Raw genomic sequence first — 18334 nt, forward strand, 5'->3', positions numbered from 1 at the left:
CGGAACTGGTCCAGGGCACAGGTTTTGCCTTTGGGGTCTGATTTCACCGAGAGCGCAGCTGTAGTACTACAAGGAGCGACTTGCCCTACAAGAGGCTTTCCACACGGTGGGTATGTAGTGCCCAGGGCCCCATGGAGAGTTATGGTACTGTGCGACTTGTCATATAATTATTTGCTTCCCCGTCATGTATTTAGTTCTTGTTTGAAGTATGTTCTGGTCGCAATGACCTTTGGCTGACAAGGGCCGAGAATGCAACATAGAAGGGGAAGGGGGAGGGGGGCTAGACTTTGACTGGGTGAAAACAGGATGGTCATGCTTGATAACACACTATTGCTCAAGTTCATGATATCGTTGACGTTCTGCTCTTCTGTTTCCTGTTCTTGTTGCTGTGTGCGATATGCACAGAGGTTCGACCCAGTGCATTGCGGTTGGATCTACAAGAAGGGATCACAGGTATGCATTGATATCGATTTCCTAGGGCTTGAAAACATATGTTGAACTCAGTAGAGAGTCCAGCCCCTATATGTTGTCCACCCCCTATATAGAGTTCATTGGTCCAAAATCCACTATACACAGTCCGAACTTGGAATCAACTGTGAAGACTTCAAGTTCAAAGTTTAGATGGACATCACTCCCTGTATAGAGTCCAGCCAAGAGTAGATAAACAAGAGTGTGCAACTACGCATCTTTTCTGCACAATCTGCCGATATCACGGGCCACGGCAGAAATTTTTGTTGACGTCACCTTTTTTCAGAAAACATGACACGTGTCGTAGAGCACGTGCTGGGCACCGACTTTGTAATGTAAAGCCCAGCCAAGTGCACCAGGCAAAACTTCACAAAAGACTCGCAGCGTGTGCGTCATAGAAAGAATTACGTCAACAAAAATTTCCGCCATGGGCCATTCCATCCGGGAGTTGCACACTCTTGTTTATCTACTCTTGGTCTTGCCAACTGGCTCCCCCTATATAGAGTTTTATTCCCGTAGCTATGCAGAAGACGTTACTTCAGTAACGTCTGGCGCTAGCCAGGGTCCACACAGCTTTAATTTGGTGTTTGTTTGTTTGTTTGTGTGTTTGTGTCACGCCTGGAGCTATCCTGTATCTGTGACTACAAAGGCTCTACAGGATTGTACATAACAGCTGGCCACAATATTTGCTGGCTCCAGTATCTGTCCCGTACAGTACCATCAAACACAGCTGGCCACAAACAGCTGGCCACAATATTCGTCGTATTATGTATACGACTCCCTGATGTAGAGGGAGATTTGGAAAGAAATAGGGAGACGAGGAGGAAATGAAATTAGAGTAGACGCCGAATAGGTGATAGGATGCGTCAGCAAAAACATACTTTGGAAGAAAATCCCGTCGTCTCCAAAATAAGCGTGAACGGGCGATTCACGCCGGTCACAGGAAACGTCGGAAGAGAGATCCCGTCGACTCCAGAACGCCAATGATCGGCAGAGTCAGCGCCGGTCACAGGAAACGTCAGGACAGACATCCCGTCGACTCCAGAACGCCCGTGATCGGCAGAGTCAGCACCGGTCCCAGGAAACGTCAGGGCAGACACCCCGTCGAGTCCAGAACGCCCGTGATCGGCAGAGTCAGCGCCGGTCCCAGGAAACGATTTTCGCTGGCGATTTAATTTCGCTGATTTCGCCGCTTAGTACCAACCGGCCACAGTAAATCGCAGGCCAAAGTTTGTTATAGAGGCAAATGATGCATGATTGAGCAATGGATGCATGTGAGAGCAAAAAAACGATCGATTTCTTTTTGAAAACTCCAATCGGCCAAAGTTAAATGACGGCGAAACGTTTAGTTTCGAGATCGGCCAAAGTTTCGAGATCGGCCAAAATTTGTTGATTTACAGTATAAGGAGATAAAAAGAAAAAAAGGAGCAAACCAAAAGTGGATGAAGTTACAGTCGATCTACCCTTATAACGATAACCTCTATAACGATATTACCCTTATAACGATATTTTTCTGCCAAACCAAATCACTCCATTGACTTGTGTATACAGTGCCTTACCTCTATAACAATAATATTGTTATAACGATATTACCCCTATAACGATATAAAAGGGCTGACCAATCGACATTTTCCATTTTATATTAATATCTAGCAAGCAACATGTAGAGCCCACTATCCAGGTAGGGCAAGCTTAACTTGATAAGTCGCTGGGACATGAAGAAATGCAATGGGGGCACCAGTGGGCACCTTGCTGTTCACATAATGTGCATGTACATCAGTTTTTATGCTATGAAGAGTGTAAAAAATGAACAGAATTCATGCATTATGACGTATGTGTATGAAATGAACCAGTTACCCCTATAACAATATTACCCTTATAACAATATTTCTTGGTGTGACGGAAATATCGTTATAAGGGTAGGTCGACTGTAGAGAAAAATAACAATCCGCAATAAATTCTACAAATACTTTTGCTTAACTCATATTCAAACTGATCGAAACGTTTTTGCAATACAATGATGTGGCCAATCAACGGGAAAAAAACATTTCCATCAGTTCTAATAACATGTACGATGAGCTAGGCAAAAAAAGCATAGCGTAGGGCCCTGAGCTTCCAAGCTCTCTCGTTGGTTCTAAATCCACTGTACACCGTTCAAACTTGGAATCAACTACAGCGAAATCCAGTCGCGTCCTTCAACTACACGCCGGGCGATACGTAGCCCGAGACCTGTGAACACGGGGCTGCGAAAAGGTGCAAACTTGAGTGATGCGATCGCGACTGGATTTCATTGAGCAGGTCTGTATAAGGAGTCTTTATATGGATGTCACGCCCTTCATAGAGTCCAGCCAATTGGGCATCCCTTATGCACAGTTCAAAATTAGACATAGGATCTGCTGTACGCAGTGAGTGCGTTCGATTATGCCCGCGAATCGATTCATGAAGCAATTCATGAATCGATTCGCGCCATTCACATCACCCCATGAGAATAGGGTGAATAGATTCCGAATCGATTCCAGGGCTCATGACATGAAAATCGAACGACTTGAATGCGCCTGAATCGATTCAAGTGCATAATCGAACACAGCCAGTGAACTTTAACCGGAACACCGCCTCTCACTTTGATCTTTAAAGGGGAAGTTAAGGCAAAAATTAAAATTTCACCAGTTGTAGTCTTCGGGGTGCTGAGTCGAATGGTCGTGGTCCGAGGAAGCTAAGACGCTCCCTTCCTACTTGAATCCCAATCGAACCCGCGCACTTCCACCGAAACTGGGTGACTGCGCCCTACTAGATGGGGATTTGTATGCAAAATGTCACTAAAAGCGCCATTTCGTTCGTATAAAAACACGGGTGACCGCGATTGGCCCATATGTTGTAGTCTTTTGGACGCTGAGTCGACTGGTCTTGGCCCGAAAAGGCTGCGATGCAGCGTTCCTCCTTTATTCCCAATCGAACATGGTTGAACAAACGGTCACGTGCTCCTGCGTACGCCAGTCACCTGGTCACCGTGCCTGCAGGGTACAACTTACTAGCCTGTTTGACCTTGTTTGGGTGCAGTCCTGTCACTCGAGTTGAACCTTGGTGTGAAAGTTGTCGCCTGCTGGCGTGGTGACCAGGTGATTTGGGCACCCAGGAGCACGTGACCGCTTGTTCAACCATGTTCGATTGGGAATAAAGGAGGAACGCTGCATCGCAGCCTTTTCGGACCAAAACCAGTCGACTCAGCGTCCAAAAGACTACAACATGTGGGCCAATCGCGGTCATCCGTGCTTTTATAAGAACGAAATGGCACTTTTAGTGACATTTTGCATACAAATCCCCATCTAGTAGGGCGCAGTCAACCAGTTTCGGTGGAAGTGCGCGAGTTCGATTGGGATTCAAGTAGGAAGGGAGAGTCTCAGCTTTCTCGGACCAAGACCATTCGACTCAGCACCCCGAAGACTACAACTGGTGAAATTTTAATTTTTGCCTTAACTTCCCCTTTAATACCATTTGCTGCTGAAGATAAAAAATAAGTCGTAAACTTGATCAACATCTGCTCTCCTCCCATGAGTTTTTCCTGGTCGAAAAAAGAACCTTCTACTACTATAAAATAAGTGTTGAGGAACATACATAATATTGTTCTCAAATTATTGCGCACGCGCGCGCACACACACACGCGCGCGCGCATACACACATACACGCACGCACACAACGCCAAGAAAACCCTAAGAAAAAACAAAGAACGGAAAAGAGACACAAGTGTTGCAGGGGATGATGTGATCATCGCCGATATCAACGTTTCCGATCGGGTCCTCGGTATGGCTCGGGAACCGGGCACCAGTCTTCAAGCTCTGGCACTGGATCCAGAAGCTTGTTGTGCCAAACGCGCCCAGGCAACACATGACGGGATTGCAGATGGCCTCTGGCAAAGGAAGCTCTTGCCCCACCGCCAAGGAAGCTTTCGCCGCACCGTCGTCAGCCTCGACTTCATACTGCAGGAATCCTACTCATCGTGCCCAACGGCAACACCTTCGTGCCACTGTGGATGAAGGCCAGCCACGCCTGCAGCAGCGCTGCGCGGCCACACCGTTTCACCAACGGCATGTTGTGCCTGCCCTGCACGTCCTTCTGGATTATTCGCCCACTGCAGCTCTACCGGATAGCACTCTGCGTCCACCATACGTACCATACGTGTATGACAGTGTTGGATCTCAGTAAGCTCCATTGACTTGTGGAAGAGGCACTCCTCCTCCAAGTCGAATAAGAAAGTCTTATAGTACCTGTGTATGGAGGATGAGGGTACTGGCTTTGATTCGCCTTCAAGATGGCTGGAGATTTTCTCTCTCCCCACTTCGGGTTCTCTGCTTTTAGCTTGCAGACTATCTTGATTTCCTCAAACAACGACAGAAAACTCTCAGCGTTCCTGTCCTTGGTCTTGGACACAGCGCGTTATCTTCGTTCCAACGCGGATTCCGCCATATAGTTTTTTCTTTCAATGTGGACCCTTGTGCTCTAAGTGTTGTATTTCCTATTCTGGCCTGTCTCTCTGCAGTTAAGTTCTAAATGGCAGAAGAGATGGCTGTTCTTGGACTGCAGTACGTTACAGTTGCGCTACTACAAGTCTCCAATGGTGAGAATACTGTGCTTACAATGCAAGGCAAGGTTGCTGGTATCCCTGCATCTTGCATTGGGGAGAGACAGAGACACGGGGAGGGGGGGGGAGGAGGGAGAGGGAGACAAATCCCTGGTGTACATGGGGACATGGGTAACCTAGTGTGTTGAGTGTGTTGTCCCAGACACAGAGTGGAGTTCCATTGTTACATCAACACAACTGCATGTATTTAGGATGTCAAGATCCTCCATCTTCCCAGCATGTGTTATACTCAGACTAGCATGGCCAAGTGAAAGATAAATGAGATTCAAGACATAGGCGTTCTTCATGACTTCCAGAACCGAAGCGTTTCAACAAAACCAACAGTGGAATTGTCCTCGGGGGGGGGGGGGGGCAGATTTCTCAATAGTGATTTCGTTGGTGTAGAGTGTATCTATTGCCCTGGCATACTATTGGTGCAGCTGTGTGTTGGCCTTCATATCGATCAGTGTGAAGTCTTGCTCATGAGGTGTGGTTCAGCTTTGTACTGAGTATGTTGCTCTGTTAGCCTCTAGCTCTAGGGCATACTGTGTAATTTCGATTTGAAGTCCACGTATGTTCATGCAGTTTTCTATAGAACTCCCTTGGTACATGAAAAGTACAAACCCGTTCCTAGTACCAGTATACATATTCCCCCTCGTTCACTTGCATCCCCAGATCGAAAGTGTTGAGAGTAAGGCATGCAGCTCATCCCAATAGCCAGGCAGGTCAACACTTATTTTCCTTGATACAAAGCGCTTTGCTTTCCGAAAAGGATATGCTTCGATTGCCTTTCCAGCCATGTTTCTCTCCCATTCCTTGCGCCTGTCTCTCTATCTGCCTGTCTGTATGTCTCTCTCTCTCTCTCTCTCTCTCTCTCTCCCTCTCTCTCTCTCTCTCCCTCTCTCTCTCTCTCTCCCTCTCTCTCTCTCTCTCACACACACACACACACACACACACACACACAAACACACACACACACACTCTCTCTCTCCCCCTCTATTATATTATGCCGTTGCAGGACGCACTACCGCAAGGTGAAATAGCACTTGATAAGTGCATGCAGGTGAAGAAAGGCATGCCCGACCTGTTTCCAGAGATCAATCCTCCAAACACGTTCACGGTGGTATGCAAGGAGCGTAGCTACTGGATTCGCACCGACTCGCCCGACGCCACGCAGGAGTGGATTGATCTTCTTGAGGTATGCATAGTCGCAGCTGGCAACGCCCCGCCGTCAGTCCGCTCTAAATCGTTCTCGATGCGAGCTCGGTCGGCCACCACGTCGACTCCTAAGCCTAGAAGACTGACTATGTGTACTGTGGTGAGAGATGACTTGATACTAACACTCTACTAACACTCTACTGATTCTGATGTTGAGCATGATGACCCTGATCTGATCTAAGTGCCTTCTCTTCGGCTTGTCCACTTTCAGTCAGTAATGGGTAGAGAAGTTAAAGTGGATATTGGCACTGCACCCCCTCAGTGTCTCCATGTACAGTACTGTCGGGCGCCCAAGACCGTAGCAGCGAGGAACGAGCAGGCAGAGTTCCACCAAGCACGACTTACCAATGTTTACACGGTGACTCAACTGTGCATAGACTGCGATACATGACAATAAGAACAGCCTGGGCTGGGAGGCTGCCCCCCAGTTCTTCGGTGACCGACACTACTGAACGTTGTTTGAGACAGGCCAGATATTGTTGGCCAGGGCTGTGTGCTGTGCTTGCTCCAGGTCATCTAGGTCTGCTGTCTGGGGTGGATAAGCCGAATTGAACCCACTGCTGTAGGAATTTGACTTTGTTGATGCACGATGAACCTGCAAACTGGGATTGAATGACCTGTAATCTCCATCTTTCTCTGTCATTCTCTCTTGCTCTCTCTCTCTCTCTCTCTCTCTTTTGCTCTCTCTTGCTCTCTCTTGCTCTCTCTTGCTCTCTCTTGCTCTCTCTTGCTCTCTCTCTCTCTCTCTCTGTCTGTCTCTCTATCTCTCTCTCTTTTTCTCTTTCTCTCTCTCTCTCTCTCTCTCTCTCTCTCTCTCTCTCTCTCTCTCTCTCTCTCTCTCTCTCTCTCTCTCTCTGTCTCTCTCTCTCTATTTAACGTGGGGCATTGATTACTGTGACATCAATTGCTAAACATGAAAACCCGGAACCAACCCAGCCCTAGTGAAAGTTTTCGTTCTGAAAAACAATAATCTGTGACCTTAGGAACAATCTGAATAACAATGTGTATTGTGTATTACCTTTTAAAATACTTTCCGTTTTTAACTTATAATTTCGGTGATTTTCGTATAGAAATCAGGTACAAGTAGCTAAATTTGTAGTGTACCTAAAAGGCACTGAATGTGCTGGGGAGATTCCAGTCACCTGCCGCGATTCTAAAGTGCCTTCAGGCGGGCATGAAGAGTACATAACCCCTGAGAGTGTGCAACTGCCTGCACAACCTCTACCAAGTGCTGTGAAGGCAAAACTTTACACCACACGACATATTTCAATCGATCACGCTGGCAAACAGTACAAAATGACCTGAATCCAGATGGCAATGGATATAGGGTTGCGTACAGCCCTGTATCAATCGTGGAAGGGTTAAAAATACTAGTAATGCATACAGGTTTGTCACATGACGTGTGAAGTTCTGCCGTCACGGCCCCATCGCTGGAGTTACACGCTCTTCGGGGTTATGTGCTCCTGCTAACAAACACAATTATGATGAAATAAACAGGAAAGGGCACAGGCCCTAGTACGTGCAAGGGATAACAATCAACCTTGCACATGCTCCTGCTAACATATTATTGGTTTGAACTTGTTTTTATTAAAAGTCAGCCAGCAGTTCTAACCAATGACGATTTAAAGGGGCTAGTGCGGCAATGTCTGCGGTAGAAAAATGGGCATGATATCTTGCAATTTAGGCAGTCCGTAGCGTTGAAAAAGTCTGACCTTTCCTTCTGAATTCCTAATAACGAGAGAGCTTGAAAGCTCAGGGCCCTACGCTATGCTTTTTTGCCTAGCTCTTAATGCATGTTATCAGAACTGATCGGCTGACCTTTCGTTCGGAATTCCTAACAATAATCTTATGCTCCTCGCTGACAACTAGGGTAAACAGCATTGTGTACGGTGTCTCATATTTTACGTTACTCAGTAACTCCTTTGCCTGTTTGGTCAGTGACGTGAAATGTTAACAAATTCCGGTTGTCAAAACCGGCTAATGACTGTACCTGCCAATATGTGTCCATCGTTTGTGAAGATAACGAATTTAACCATTTTAATCATGTAATTTTCATCTATCCATGAACGAACTTCCTCGCTAAGGTGTGGTGAATGTTGGCCAAAAGCGCAGCGTGGAAAGGTGGACGGTTAAAATTGTTTTCAAATGGCGGAGTTCGTCGCAGCTACTGAGTAATTCGAATATAGTCAGACCTCGCATAACCGCACACATCCGTTTTCCACAAAAATATCTGGATAGGCGAGGGAACCGGATAATCGAACACACATACTGTATGTAAGCATGGCATATGCTGTACATTTGTAACCAACTATTTTCTTCCGGATGGCGAGGGATCCGGATAAGCGAGGTCTGACTGTACTCGTTAATAAAGGTGGTCTCAAGGCCGATTCATACTTCATTTCGCGTACGGGAAAGTCATCGCGCGATCGTCGCTCGATGGGCCAAATTAATTGAGTTCAAGTCAACTTTACCCGTATGCGACATGAAGTATGAATCAGGCGTTACAGTATCTAGACAACATGTGCAATAAAATCTGTCAAGGCGACCACAAGTACTCGCATAACGTGACCACTTATCCCAGAAGACCACTACATTCAGTGTACAGTGTATAAGCAAGGCATGTTATTTCCCGTCCAATCACACTATTAACGCTAAAATAGGCCGTATGCACGTTATACAGATGCACGGATCCCCGTAGAATCTCGTAGGATTTCGTAGAATCCCGTAGACCCGGTTAAGTGTTGAATGTGCAGGACCCCCATTGTGTTTACTGCTATTTCCACTACGAAATGGGGGCTGAAGGCATTTCATACGAAAACCTTTTTTTCCGGCATAGATCTAGCTTGTCATTAGTTCAACCCCAAAGTGAGGAAGCTGGAAAAGCGATTGTTTGCATTGTAGTTGGCAGGATTGACCTGGTTGGCAGGCATTCTGTGTAGCAGTGGTCCTTCCTATGTGCATGGCATGCGTGCCCTGAATAGGAAAATGTGTGACTTGGGTGCAGAGTGCATTGCAGCATGCAGACTGCTTGATTGAGAACAACAGCTGGGACAGCGCAATGTCGTTATGTGTGTGTCCTTGAATGTGGAGGTAACCCTTGTTGAGAGGTGACCACTCGGGGAGCTTCAACAGCATTTGACATCATAACGTGATCATTTCCCTCTTTCTTTGCCCCCCCCCCCCCCCCCGCACTGTCACTTTATTTGTGATTTTTGCACAGAAACGGTAACTGCACTTGGAGAGTGATGTGATTACTCATCACAGATCAATCGATGGTGCTGGAAAGAGAAAGCAAGAGGGTTTCATCCACGCGGTATCCGCGCAGAGCAGACAATCAGCGAATGTGTGTGTGCGTGCGTGCAGGTGTGTGTGTGTGTGCGTGCGTGCAGGTGTGTGTGTGTGTGCGTGTGTCGCCGTGAGCTGTACCGAGAACCGTCTCACGCTGCCGTTATCATTTCATATTGCTCTGCCGACACTGGTCGCGATGAACCTGAGAGTAGTCTGTTGACAGTGAAGCGCAGCGGCAGCAAGTCGCTATCCATGGCTCACACTCATCATTCCCGAACCCCGGCGTGTCAGCAGACAGTGGACTGCAACCCAGCTACAGGTTAGCCTGTGTGAGACTGCTGAAGCTAGCTTGTGTGAGTGTGCGTGTGTGTGTGTGTTTCCATTACGGACAAGTGTTTGTCCATGCCCGGACGCAACCCAGGGATAGCTGATATGCGGACACGTGCACACATGTTTGTGTATGAGTGCATGGACTACACACCTGACATTCAGTCGCCAGTATCTACCTCTCTCTGCGACTGTAATACCGTCCGGGCCAGCACAGGGGAGCCATAGCTGTGTTGGTCGAGTTAGAAAATGATTCACGGCAGTAAAACCTTACGCTGGCACTCCTTACGAGCACCATTTCCCGAAGCCTCGCAGCTCCACAGACAGCGGCCGCTGACATGGACTTTGACTGGCTTCGCCACACGCTGGCCAATTGCAATGCGATTTGGACACCCTGCTTCCGTGCAAGACCCAGTTCCTCCATGCTGCTGTACGGCTTCTCCCCCCCCCCCCCCCCATATGCTGCTGCTGCACCCCTCGTCGTCCCGTGCACAGCCCAGCCCCCCCCCCCTTGCACCCCCTGCACCATTGTGCTGCTTAGCGCCTACGTTGCCATTGGCCTAAGCTAGCTTCTAAATTTGTTCATTTTCTCTAGGTTCTCTACTTTCACCTCCCCTTGCTGTTGCTATGGTTACCGTACGCTCTACACTATACCCCCCTGGCCTGGGCCATGGGTGGTACTATTTATGTATTTTTGGATTAACACTTTTTGCTTCTGTAATTTCTTTACAAAGAAATCGCTGAGAAAGATAGCAGTCCGCTTACTTCCTGCTGTGCTCACGCCCGCATCTTTCTGACATGCGACCACTGTTACTGCACAGTCCAGGCCAGGGAGTAGTTGAATACCAGTATTTTACTACTCCCTGGTGCAGACAACACCCGCTGAGATTTCTACTAGCTCAAGTGGCCGTGTTGGCTGGCTGCTTCCATGGTCTTCATTTTGCGGTCGCTATGGTCGACCTTTATTGCTATCGCTGTACATATTATTCTCACATGCAGTAATAAGCGTAATTATTTAGCTTTTGTTATAGAGCCGTTTCTCTCCGGATTCCAAGCCTTTCAGGAACTCCACATGTTTTCCACTACTATAAATTATTCCGTTTGTTAATAGTAAATAGTTTTGGTGTGTGTTTCTTGATTACAAGCTTGAGTGTCTTGATGCTTCACCGCTTACAGCAAACCCCTTCTCGAATAGCTACATGCTCATATCATGCAACTTTAGTCCTTATTTTGTTGATCAAATTTAGAACTTGAGCATTTCTGCAAAATACGGTGGTCATACCGTACTTACATGTATGTTGGTATTCCCATCAGGAAATTCATTCCCCCTCCTGGCATTGTGGGTCCAGTGAGTGAGTGTGTGTGTGTGTCCGTGCGCGTGTGTGTGTGTGCGTGCGTGCGTGTGTGTGTGTGAAGCCATGTGCTGTGTGGATTAGACGGTTGTCTGGCGCTAGTCTTGATCTGTTTCATTCAGATTCAGATCCAGTATCGTTGCTATGAGAAAACCTGTGGTTGCACATCCAGTGCATTTGCAGATTTGCGTGCATCTCTTGTGACAGGCGTACCGGTAAACAGTGAGCCGGTGTGACTTCCCTCAGGAACGGAGACACATATTTACTTGTACTTATAGGTGATTGCTAGTGGAACTGGAGGATGCTGTATGTCACATGTAGTACTAACAAATATATTTTAATAGGAATGAGAAAATGATGAAAACAGGATGAGCATGTTCTAGATTGGAGAGAGAGAGTGTGTGTGTGTGTGTGTGTGTGAGAGAGAGAGAGAGAACTCTCGCTGGCCGCTAGCCTGCAGAGCGTGCTGCGTGCCATACTCAACAAACCAACCTACCCCATGTCAGTCGGCCCCTCGTATGAGGGGACATGTGACCGTCAATGTTCAGGACAGGTGTGTGCGTGCGTGCGTCCTATACCATATCCAAACATACTGTTGCTAACACCAAGAGTTCGCAACCCCAGGTTATGAACTCTTGCTAACATTGATAGCTCAGCCGAACCCCCTGGAGAAAGCCCGGGGTCGGCATGGATACTTGGCACTCTACAGCACTTTCCCACGACTTTTGGCTGCGGCTACAGGGTCTCCATGCATATAATTATGCCGGCATGGGTTTGGTCTGGAAGTACCGGCACTCGGCATGCAGCACATGAAATGGTTTTGATCAATTGAGGCCTACAAATTATTTAAAAAATCGCGATTCAGTGGCCGCGAGCTCTGCCTGTAACTGCCCAGCCGCGACTTGCAGGTGTTTTCTCAATCAATAATAAAGACATAGTTGAAATACTGTGCTTCCGTCTCATCAAGTTAGCGGCGCGTCTGAACAACAATCAAGCAGTAGTCACAAAGTAAACGAAAAGGCGAATGTCTAAAGACTGTCTCTGCCTCTGTGTCTCTCAACAAAGTAATAAAAAAAAGAGAGAGAGAAGAAGAATACAACAACAGCAGCAGCAGCAGCAACATCCAAGCAGACCAAACAGACAGTGGCAACAGCAAACAACACACAACACATCGCCTAGGCTGCAAGTGACAGAAAAAACAGCAAACAACACAACACATCACCTAGGCTGCAAGTGACAGAAAAGACCAGCTCTTCAGACTTCACATGAAAACATACACACTAAAAATATGCAGTACACTGAGAGAACGACGATCCGTAAACAAACAATATTGCATCTCTGTAGAAGCCAAACTCCCTGGAGACAGCTACTAGTGTAGTGAATAAAAAAAATATATATATATATATATATAAATACCATGAAGTTGGTTGCTCCAACGAGGAGCACACGCTTCTTGCCGAACTTGACACTTGACTCAACTTCTAAGTTCGTATATAAATACCGTTTGAGAAATTCAACAGACAAGATCAATTCCTAGCTGCGTTGCATCGTTCTATGTGTACGTGACAGCCAAATCTTTGTAGTTACGTTAGCTCTTCTTCCTTGCGCTGTTTCTGTTACCTCTCTCCTGTACTTAATCCACTGCGTTGCATCAATCAGCATAGCTCTCTAGTATGCACAATACAATAGTGCCTAACTGGAAAGTGAAGACAGTATTCGTAGAGCCATCGTAATGAGGCCACACACACACACACACACACACACACACACACACACACACACACACACACACACACTGTGCAGTGACAAGCGGACGTATGTGTGTGGGTGTCCACTGTCCAGTGTATCTACTCCTGTGCAAGACGGATGACACGTGCACACCAGAAACGATGACGTCATAGCTGATACTATACTAGTAGCCAGTAGTGACATCATCGGCTTCAGGACAAGAGCTTGGTTCATGATGCTGTGGCCAGGGCGATGGAGAGTGGCAAGTAATGAACACGGAGTGTCTGTTAGTGACAGCACAAGTGACAATCAAGATGATTACATCACTCGGTACATGTAGACACAGTGTGCTTTCAGCGTAAACGGCAGAACCCCAACACGCAGTAGACACGCCTGGGGTCATGAGGTTCGATGGGAATGTTCCAAGCGGAACACCATCAACACAGAGAGTTAATGTGTTGTTGGTTGGGGGCTTGGTGAAGCAGGACACGACGGAGAGAACTGGTAGACAGGTTTGATGGCTACAGCAGTACATGTGCCAGGGCTGGTGCAGCTACTAATGTTATACAGCAGTCCATGATCCAGTGCTGGGGCAGTGTACAATGCAGCAGTCCATGATCCAGTGCTGGGGCAGTGTACAATGCAGCAGTCCATGATCCAGTGCTGGGGCAGTGTACAATGCAGCAGTCCATGATCCAGTGCTGGGGCAGTGTACAATGCAGCAGTCCATGATCCAGTGCTGGGGCAGTGTACAATGCAGCAGTCCATGATCCAGTGCTGGGGCAGTGTACAATGCAGCAGTCCATGATCCAGTGCTGGGGCAGTGTACAATGCAGCAGTCCATGATCCAGTGCTGGGGCAGTGTTCAATGCAGCAGTCCCTGGGTCGGTGTTGGCGAAGTGTACAATACAGCAGTAGATCTACATGATACAGCGCTGGCGCAGTGTACCGCAGACACACCAACGTCTGAAAGAGACCATAGCGAGCAGCTGTGTGTTCACCACGGGGGGGGGGGGGGGGGGGGCATGTGTGACCACTTACACCAGCACTATACTGCCACCAGCCACAGTGCACCACTCGGGGAGTCGTAAGATACCGGTATTTTACGACTCCCTGGCGCCACTAGCATGGGTAGCACACACTAGTCGTAGCAACACTCGGCGACGGAGAGTACCATACTACCGCACGTCAGTACAGTGGCATGGACGGACTGAGCGTGTCCAAACGTGAAGTACACCAGGAGTAAACGTCTGTTTCTTACTGTACACAACGCCCTGACATGACCGGGTGATCGTAGAATCACCATCGCATAATGGTCCGAACTGACGTGGAGAACAGTACGTGTCAGCAGGCCTCCGCAGGCACAGCACACTGCCTGCCCACAGCGCTAGCGGCACAGCACACGTTCTACGCCATGAGCTTGGCGTCCTCCTTGGCCATGTCGGCCGCACCAGCACTGCAGCCGTTGCCCACAGCGGGATTCTTGTGCTCGACTACGGAGGCGAAGAGCTGGCGCACTACACGTACGCATCGCATCATGCAGCCAAGACATGCCGACGGCATGAAGCAACGCGAACCTAGGAAAGAAATGAAGTCCGTGCACGCAGCAACAACGCCAGTCAAGGAAGACAACAGCAGACAAGAGAGCTAGAATGATTTCTGCTCCGCCTCACACGCCAAACTCACATGTCCAGTACCCCGACAAGTAATTACTTTCAAACACACAACACCGCGCACGCCTTGTGTTCTATCCGACTTCCATACACACAGCAATTTTGACACGTCACGTGATCATTGCCTAGGTGGCAGCCAATGAGAGTGCTGCTCGTCACACATCCAGTGGGGCATGGTGTGGCTGCTTGTTGTTCTATATTTCTCCAGGCCAGCAAAGCCAAGTCACCATTTTGGGCATCGTCGCTGGTGCAGGCCGTCAAACATAAGCTCTCTGTGGGTCTGAAGCAACAGTAATACCCAGGATTCATTGCATACACACTGACTACACAGTCGACCCAGTGGTAGCAGTCAGGTCCTGGGAAAGGTCACAGTGGGTATAACCCAGGAGAAAACAGACCTGGGGCCCTGGTAAAAGGGTACTAATGCAGCGGTGCTCTGCCCTGCCCCCCCCCCCCCCCCCCCGCGGGCATAACCGGCCAGTTAGAGTTAACCTAAATCAGTAAAGCAGTTATGAACACCCCCCCCCCCCCCCCCCATTGTTGCAAGGAGGATATCAAAACGACATTGGCGGAGACACTCCATTCAGATAGCGCACAAAGCAGATCGCATCTCCCTGCACAGTGCACACATATAAAGACAAACACAACGGATTTCACCACACCGGTATTAAAGTTAGAAAATGCAAACAATTAAAGAGGATACTAGTAGATGCACATGTAGTGGCAGCCACGTAAAAATGCCAACCAATCGAAACAAGTGACCATAGCAACAACCAATCAACACACATTACCACTGATCGTCGCAACATTCAACAGCAGCAACATCACCAGTAGCAGAAGCAGCAGAATGGAGTATCCGTGTGAACACGACACACTCCCACATCTGGCAGAACTCACGTTGCTTTCGTTGATGACGTAGTACTCCTTGAGCAGACGATGCTGTCGGAAGTGATGCCGGTAGTAGAACGATATGGCGGCGGTGTTGTCAGACATCGTGTGCAAGAACACACAACGCACTGTGTCCACACGATCACCGGATGTAAGGTACTGTAAGAGATGATCTAGTAGAGTCGATGCTGTGCACGTGAGTGGACACCACATGGACGATGAGAACAAACATACTATAAGTCAACAAAATTAATATTCGGCCCACATTTATTTTCGTCTATTTTCGGCCAGGGCATTTTTCCTAAAATTTGTAATTTTGCTTTGCAAGGTGACAGTGTACACAGGCAGCTGTAGTACAGGCTGACATTTTTTTGCAGCCTAAATGTGTTTTAGCCCGGGAAGGCAGAAATTTAAACGCGCCGAAAATTTGTAGACTCAGAGTAACGTGACAGCAGTTGTGATACCGGTATACACATGCACACCAGCAGTTGTGATACCGGTATACACATGCACACCAGCAAAGATCAACAACGAAAGTAACAAGAGAGTTTCTCTGCAACGACACCGCACATACCCACTGGTATCTAGTCCCACTCATAGTCCTAGCGTTCTCAAACAAACGCGCCGGCGTTGAAAAGGAACAAAGGTGCACTACACATCATGCACCATGCATCAACGACACACATTCCCAAGCGAGCAGCAAAGGTTTTTTTCCCTTTCAGAATGTGCCATACAGAGGCAAGAAGACACAGTCTTATCGTTCGTCTACCCTACCTAGCCGATGCCGGCGATACGGTTGAAGAACACCAAGACTCATGATATACGCCGCTTGTGCAGTGTCCGGGAAGAAGCTACCTAACAAACCATCGTCCTGTGAGAAGAAATAGGAAGAGAAGAGCCGGCCAGGCAACAGAGGAGGTCAACACTCTAGTGCGTGCGTGCATGTGTGTGTGTGTGTGGTGTGTGGTGTGTGGTGTGTGTGTGTGTGCGTGCATGTGTGTGTGTGTGTGTGTGTGTGTGTCTGTGGTGTGTGTGTGTGTGTGTGTGTGTGTGTGTGTGTGTGTGTGTGTGTGTGTGTGTGCATGGTGCATGCGTGTGCACGCGTGTGAGGGGTGGGGGACGGATGAGAGGAATGGCAGCAGAAAGAGCACACACACACAGGAAACACACAGGAAACACAAACATGGCTGTGTGTCCAGCCCACTACCACCTCCCTTAAAGCATACAACAAACCATGAAGCATGGCAAATGTGTCACCAGGGAAGGCCGACACATGCACACCTACATACTGCTATCATGATAACACCGCTGAGCTAGGTCGTGTCTGGGGTCAGCATGGCAAGGACGCGGCCGCGAGTTGCATAGACCACGGATCACCTAGATCAGAAATATCCGGGCTCGAACTGCACATCGTTTCGATACGGGGTCGAAATGCACATCATTTTAGCTACTATGACTTTGCATCGCCTCCCTACATGCTACAACAGCTGTAGCCCCCCCCCCCCCCCCCCCCTCCCCTACAGCTGTAGTCAGCAGTTATCACTGATTGCCGCCGCCATACCTCTAAATTGATTTTACTGTGGTGTCTAATTTCGGCCACTAGCAGACCAATTAGTCTACCGTTGACAAACACTGCTAACGTGAAGAAGCGAGCTGATGAGCAAATGTTCTCAAACCACTCGTCTGTGTAGCTGTACCGCACAAGAATATAAAATAAACACATAAAGACATACACACACACGCGCACGCACACACACACACACACACGCATGCACAGACCGTCATTGGAGAAGATACTAGTATCTGTACAGCCAGATCTCGCTTATCCTGTCCTTTTTTTATCCGGATCCATTGCCATCCGGACGAAAAATGCTACTCGTGCAGTACAACATAACCGGACCTTGCGATCCGCATACCGGTGCATGGTTTTGTGCACAAATGGGCTTCAATGAGAGCTTCACATCGCGCGCGTGTGTGTGTGTGTGTTTAGGACGGAAAGATACCAGGTGGAGTTTGTAACAGAATTTGTTCCAAGATCTTTCATTCCTCAACCATGCAAGCAGGTCCATGGACTAATCCGATCATCAGGACGAATGCATAGTTCTGGGAGGTTGCTCGGATCGTAATGAAAAGTGAGCATTGAATTCAAAACTAATGGGAAATATCGAATCTTTTCGAACTATTAAAGTTACTTACTCGATTGGAAACAGCTGATTGCAGACGAGCTTCACATCCTGGGCGTCGCATGGTTCAAGAGCTCGTATAGTCAAGTCACGTATACTGGAGTCATCCGCAAACACACCAGCAGCACTCACAGCTTCGGTCGCCTCCATCAGCTGCTTGCTGCACACTCTACCACTATACCAGACCTACAAAATCCGAACACTACAAAATTGAATTCCAAAATACGAAATTGTCATAACTCGTGCTCCACTCGACTCATCGGGCGAGGCAAAGACAGTCAGCACACTGCGCTTCTGAAGAAAATATTGGTTCATTCCTGGCAAGGTAATGTATATTATCAAAGAGCCCTCATTGCCATAACCTCAATCAGGCAAAGTCTGCCTGTGAAGGAAAGCGTCTTCTGAGTCTTCTCAGTTCTCAAAATTTCAAAAAAGCCGGAAGATGCTCGTTCTCGATCTCGCTGCTTTTTGCTGTTTGTCTTGTTTGAAAACAAATCGATGACACGTGAGTGCATGACGCGACGTCGACGAGACGACGACGACGGTATACGTGTGACGTAATTTTGAGATGAGAAACCCTGGACCAAAAATATT

At 47.9% G+C, this 18334-nt stretch overlaps 2 protein-coding genes across 3 annotated transcripts in view; one reads left to right on the forward strand and one right to left on the reverse strand.

Moving 5' to 3' along the window:
- LOC135824949 (uncharacterized) overlaps nucleotides 1–10367 on the forward strand; it is a 32069-nt gene extending 21702 nt beyond the window's left edge. Inside the window, exons 6-9 of one of the 2 annotated variants that reach the window (XM_065337685.1) lie at nucleotides 406–453; nucleotides 5003–5080; nucleotides 6102–6401; nucleotides 9522–10367. In XM_065337685.1, coding sequence (XP_065193757.1) covers nucleotides 406–453; nucleotides 5003–5080; nucleotides 6102–6401; nucleotides 9522–9530 — 435 coding nt within the window. In that variant the 3' untranslated portion in view covers nucleotides 9531–10367. The remainder of the gene's footprint in view (nucleotides 1–405; nucleotides 454–5002; nucleotides 5081–6101; nucleotides 6402–9521) is intronic. The other variant, XM_065337686.1, reaches the window with a different exon arrangement.
- A 3640-nt stretch (nucleotides 10368–14007) lies between these two features.
- Nucleotides 14008–18177, reverse strand: LOC135824483 (N-alpha-acetyltransferase 60-like). The gene is made up of 6 exons (XM_065337218.1): nucleotides 17754–18177; nucleotides 17119–17248; nucleotides 16332–16428; nucleotides 15567–15745; nucleotides 15225–15283; nucleotides 14008–14593 (listed from the first exon to the last, which is right to left on the reverse strand). The coding sequence occupies exons 1-6, from the start codon at nucleotides 17888–17890 to the stop codon at nucleotides 14404–14406; spliced, it is 792 nt and encodes a 263-aa protein (XP_065193290.1). The 5' UTR covers nucleotides 17891–18177; the 3' UTR covers nucleotides 14008–14403.
- Nucleotides 18178–18334: the final 157 nt, after the last annotated feature.

The sequence above is a fragment of the Sycon ciliatum genome, chromosome 9 (assembly GCF_964019385.1).
Source record: "Sycon ciliatum chromosome 9, ocSycCili1.1, whole genome shotgun sequence".
Lineage (NCBI taxonomy): Eukaryota > Metazoa > Porifera > Calcarea > Leucosolenida > Sycettidae > Sycon > Sycon ciliatum.

Excerpts from the sequence above, each read along its gene's own strand:
- LOC135824483 (XM_065337218.1), bottom strand. The coding sequence starts at position 17,890 with ATGGAGGCGACCGAAGCTGTGAGTGCTGCTGGTGTGTTTGCGGATGAC. Across the intron at positions 16,429-17,118 it reads ACAGTAAAATCAATTTAGAG|GACGATGGTTTGTTAGGTAG; the intron begins GTATGGCGGCGG and ends TTCTTCTCACAG. Across the intron at positions 15,284-15,566 it reads ACGTCATCAACGAAAGCAAC|GGAGATGCGATCTGCTTTGT; the intron begins GTGAGTTCTGCC and ends TGCACTGTGCAG.